Genomic DNA, 5593 nt, shown 5'->3' with positions numbered 1-5593 from the left:
ATATATATATATATATATATATATATATATATATATATATATATATATATTATATATATATTATATTTATATATTATATATATACATATATATTATATATATATATATTATATATATATATATATAGTGTATATATATATATAAACCAGGTATTGCTTTAATAAAGGCTGATCTAAGACACCGCTCAATATTTGTTCCCAATTGTAATTCCACTATTCATCACTGTTTAAGACGCTTCACATTATTCTACACATTCTTCTATAATTTCCAGTCATTAGTGTTTTAACTTCATGATACAGTATATGTAAATTTATATCTATACACATACACTGCAAATATACTTTGCTTTTCATTATTATATTGCCACCGTATAAAAGGTTTTAGTGTTTAGGTAAAGTCATAATATGGCTTCTCTATCAAATGTGAGGTAAAATAGTGTTTTTCTTTCTTTTCAGTCACAAAGTATTTGGCAAAAATCCCAAGATTATATTAAGGAGACCAAGACAAAGTGATCACCATGAACTGTGGCCTCAACGTTTAATAAAAAATATCACCACCACCGACGTTAACAAACATGGAGGTTGAAACTGTAGTAAGATGATGTATTTCCTAACATAGTTAAAGACCTCTGTGCATAAGATTTTATCTTAGAACCTAAGATCATGAGAGGATTGCCACTGAGCGTCGGCATGTAGCGTTGATATTGTCCAGACTGCTCCACTTCTTGTGGCCATTACGCCCCAACTGGGATGCGTACTTGTCTTCACAGATGCGGGACATGGCCTCCAACTTTTGAGCGCGTTCTTTGCTCAGAGTTTCTGCCGGGAAGGTCAAATCATTGGCTTCTGCTAGGGTACGTAAGCTGAAGTAATACTTGGCATACACGGAGGACGGCACGTTGATGTTGAACTGGATCATTACCAAGTACTGACGCTCCAACTCGTTCCTGTTGGTCCAATGAAAGAAAATAAATTGCTTTAAAAGAAAAAACACATAATATAATAGAAAGAATATTTAGGTACAATAAGTAATGTGCAGTGTGTTTTGTGCTCACATGTCACCACTTGCATCCATTTTACTATACAGAACAGTACTTAAAATCCAGGTCCATAGCAAGAGGCTACTGCATGGGAAGGTGGCATCCCTTCAGCCAACTTCCACTGATGACGGCTGCCATTTAAGGGTTAAACAATTATGAGATCATTATAATGATATAAAAGAGCTGAAAGTAAACTTACATATCATCAACACAAATGTCCTTGAGGATCTGGCAGTAGTCAACATTCCATACAGCTTGGTCATCCCAGACTTTACTGGCAAGAATGATAGCACCTAAGACAATGCGCTTCCACGTTCCCGGTGTCATGTCTATGTCAGCATATGTCAACAGCCTGGAAACAATATTATTGTGAGCAACAAACAAATGGAAGACCTTAGTAGGTGGTAGGCAGCTATCAAACAGGGAGGTACTACCATCTGGGAAGATATTGGAAGCATAATGTGTTGTCTAATGGTAGACCCTGCTGCCATATGGCAACACAAAAATTGTTGGCAACACAAAAATTGTGACCAAGTCCCAGGTTGCTGATCTGACTTTCTGCCTCATTTACACACAATTGCAGGGTCTCAATTGTTTCTCTTACTATTAACAACACAACATACATATATCATTTCTCACTATTGATATTTTTATTTTTTTGTTTTTTAATTTATTCATGGCTCTTTATTATTACAGGGGGTATTATTATTATTATTATTATTATTATTATTATTATTATTATTATTTATAATTTTTATACTTTTATTATTACTGTATGTGTATTTTCTTTTATTATAATTATTTTTTTTTAAATATTGTTATTAATTTTATTATTATTATTATTATTATTATTATTTTCTTTTATTATAATTGTTATTTATTAAATATATTTATATTAATTTTATTACTATTATTATTATTATACCCCTTGGAATTCAGCATTCTGTAGTCAAAAACTCACGTAGTCAGAAGCAGTTCTAGTTGTCCAATAAATGCAGATAAAACAACTTCTTTTTTTTTGCTCAATTATTATTATTAGCCACAGGTATTAAATTTTTGCCCCTCAGGCCCCAATGTGGGTCAGTGACCTATGCCCGGGTGGGCTAATCCCCTTAAAAAAAAAAAAGCTGCGGGAAATTAAGGTTTGTTTACATCCGGCAGTTCGGCTGTTCTCTCTCTCTCTGCTTGTTTATACAGAGTACAACATTTAACCCTTCAATATATATGTGCAGTAAATAAGTGTTGCTTTCATATTCTTATGTAGAGTAATGACGATATATTTTCACATGTGCGCACTTACATACGAGCAGTCTCACTTTTTTTTTACCATTAATGGTTAGCTACTTATATTGTTCCATTTATTAACATTAAATAACATTACAGGTACTTCAAGCAACCATATTCATTCTTTACATTAATTTTACTACAGCTAAACTCAGGGTCTTATTTTCTTCAGTTTTATATGTAGAACCAATCAGTCACTGGTTTCATAAGCTTTAACATAAACAATGCCGGCAGCCGTCTCGTCTCCTCTAATATTCCACGTATTATTAATAAATTGTATTGTTAATTTTGCACACACGTACATTAATTCAATAAAAACAAATTCAGAAACATTAATTAAAATATATATGAACAGTAAATAAGTGTTGCTTTCATATTCTTATGTAAAGTAATGGCGATATGTTTTCGCGTGTGCATGCGCCCTTATCGATCTCTTTTCTTTACCATTATAGTTAGCTTCTTCCTATTGTTCCATTTATTAACATTAAATAACATTAGCTTAAAAAACAACCATATTAATTTTACTACAGCTACAACCAAGGTCTTATTTTCTTCAGTTTTATATGTAGAACCAGTCAGTCACTGGTTTTGTAATCCACGAAAACAATGCGTGTCATTTCCTCATATGTTTTAATGTTCTACGTATTATTAATGAATTGTATTGCTCATTTTGCACATATAAACATTAATTCAATAAAAAAGACATTCAGTAATAAACAATAATGAATCTTTTGTACATAAGAGAAATGACCCTGTTTACACGATTATGCACGTCGTCTGCACGTTGGCGGGCCGTTCAAACCCAGTCGAAATTCAAGTTTCCGCCGTCAAAATTTTTATTTATTTATTTTTTGTGTGTTCCAATAAAATACGTTAAGAATTAAAAACTCGCGAAATTTGAGAAGCTACTATACGACATTTAACCCTTCAATATGTCTTCAAAGAGACCATGACGCAGAGAAAGTGGTGCTAGTGCTTCCAGGCATAAGCACAAGTCACTATCTAACCAGGAAAAGGGTGAATTTCCATGGTCCGGCAATTTCCATGGTCCGGCACCGGTCAGGTCCCGAGGTTGCCGGACTAGAGAGGTACAACCTGTATTATTACCATTATCATCATCATTGGCATAATTATTATTATTGTTTTATTATATTTTCGCCCCCGGGCCTTGATGTGGGTCATTAAAAATGACCCGTGCCCGGGTGGGCTAATGCCCTTAAAGAAAGAAAGCTCAGGATGCACAGGACTACAACCAACACTTTGGCCCAAACATTCTCCAACAGTTTGAAGACATTATGGACTTGAAATAGTTAACATACGTGAAGACAATAACAGAAAATGACGGTGAAAACTGTTAACATGTGACACTACAGTACTGTACATGAGAAATACTACAAACAACAAAACCTGTAGGAATAATTACGAACTCACCTGCAGAATCTGGAAAATTTTTTTGATGTTGCAAAAACAATATTCAGTCTGAGAAAGTTTCATCATATAATTTTCAACTCCTCAATAATCAAGAACATTTGCCAATTTCTCAAAAATGAGGGACTGATCCCCTCAAAGGTAAACTTCAGGAAACGAGGGTTTTTATCTCCGAAAGTTTCACAACAATTCACTGACCTATTTATGAAATTCAGTTCTTACTCCAACATTAGAAATATTAACAAATTCAAGAATAGGTAATGGGAATGTTAACCACAGGTAAAAGAAATGGTGTTACATAAACTTGCTAAATGAAATGAGTACAATACATTAGGACACCAGTACCATACTAACCTTTCAAGGTAGACTAGTGTAATAATGGCACACTCGGCAGTGAGTTGAGCAGCATTGAATAAAGTGCGCACGAACTTGTAGATGTGCCGGTGCTCCGGGTTGTGTCTATCATAGTCTGGGGGGACACCATCCTTCTGGGGGGAAGTGAAGTGTCCTTAAAATTTCCTAACTAGAAAAAGCACCTTTCTTCTGAGTACAGTACACTAATTACTGTATTTTTAATCAATTATATCCATGTATGTATATACTGTACTGTATGTATGTATATGAATAAATGTCTATATCAAGCTTACTTACCACAACCTATCCATTTGCTATACAGTGGTCCCTGGGTTAACGAACGCCTCGGTTAACGAAATTTCGGTTAACGAACTGCCTCCCATAAGATTCTTAAATTCGGTTAACGAACAAAAATTCGGTTAACGAACAAAAATTCTGTTAAAGAATTTCTTACGAACCGATCTCAACATGTTTTTGCTTGCACTGGCCGGTCAACCAGCTTTAGTATTAGTCTGCCAATACATTAATCGGTTCTAGGGCTTAAATTCCTTACTATTTTAGTAAATATCAAGAAGTTTATACTATTCAATAATTTTAAAAGTTTAATATTAACTTTTTTAGTCATTTTAACAATTATTGAACATAATTGAAGGTAAAGAAACTAGTTTCTGGCGTGCCATCCAGCCTGTTAACACACCAGACAGGCGTTAGTCTCTCTCTGTTTTCAGTGGAGGTTGTACATATATGAGACGAATATGGCTGTAATATGTAACTCTGTACTATTTACCATTATTGATTCAGGTCTCTGTATTATATGTTTTATAATCATACTCCCCTTTGTCACCGAGTGTTAGTTCAGGTTTTGGGCACATGCGCAGAGAGAGATACCCAGAGAGATTCCAAGACAGGACGCTGTTTACCCCTGTCTTAACTCCTTTTTGTGTTTGTCCCAGAAACAGAACTTACGGACTTGACATCAGTGTGTTTCCTTTACCCCTGAGTGTAAGGACCACCTGAGTCTCCCACAGAGGTAACATCTTGCTTGAAACTCTCTTCAACTAAATGCTTTTTTTCTGTGTTTCCAAGCAAATTATTGGTCATTTTGAAATATATTTTACATATTGACAATATATAATGCAGTGCAGTGTTGATTTAAAGAAAATAATCTTGAAATACACCAAGAGAACTAAAATTTTATGGGCGAAATGGTGGTGACTTCTCTTCCACCCCAATGCCTTCTCTTCGTCCTTCTCCTCCACCTCCCACTTCAAATGCACATCATCATCATCATCATCCAGGAGCCTTCTACATACACACCTCAAAGTAAGTGAACTTTTCAACCATTTTTGTTGAATTTAGGCAATTTTCGGTGAGCTGGAACCAATTACCCAAAAACTCATTGAAACAATGGCTTCGGTTAACGAATTTTTTGGTTAACGAACAACCTGCTGGAACGGATTGTGTTCGTTAACCGAGGGACCACTGTAT

At 34.7% G+C, this 5593-nt stretch overlaps 1 protein-coding gene across 1 annotated transcript; it reads right to left on the bottom strand.

The window, feature by feature from the left end:
- Positions 1-448: 448 nt before the first annotated feature.
- On the bottom strand, positions 449-4258 carry LOC121854837 (cyclin-Y-like). Its single transcript, XM_042349635.1, has 3 exons — positions 4106-4258; positions 1239-1391; positions 449-946 (listed from the first exon to the last, which is right to left on the bottom strand). The coding sequence occupies exons 2-3, from the start codon at positions 1364-1366 to the stop codon at positions 661-663; spliced, it is 414 nt and encodes a 137-aa protein (XP_042205569.1). The 5' UTR covers positions 1367-1391; positions 4106-4258; the 3' UTR covers positions 449-660.
- Between the last annotated feature and the right edge of the window lie 1335 nt (positions 4259-5593).

Source organism: Homarus americanus, unplaced genomic scaffold (genome assembly GCF_018991925.1).
Source record: "Homarus americanus isolate GMGI-L3 unplaced genomic scaffold, GMGI_Hamer_2.0 scaffold3359, whole genome shotgun sequence".
In the NCBI taxonomy this organism is placed as follows: Eukaryota; Metazoa; Arthropoda; class Malacostraca; order Decapoda; family Nephropidae; genus Homarus; species Homarus americanus.
Note: the sequence above shows the minus strand (reverse complement) of the source record. Positions and strands in the feature narration are given on the sequence as shown.

Excerpts from the sequence above, each read along its gene's own strand:
- LOC121854837 (XM_042349635.1), bottom strand. The coding sequence starts at position 1,366 with ATGACACCGGGAACGTGGAAGCGCATTGTCTTAGGTGCTATCATTCTT. Across the intron at positions 947-1,238 it reads GACATTTGTGTTGATGATAT|GAACGAGTTGGAGCGTCAGT; the intron begins GTAAGTTTACTT and ends TTGGACCAACAG.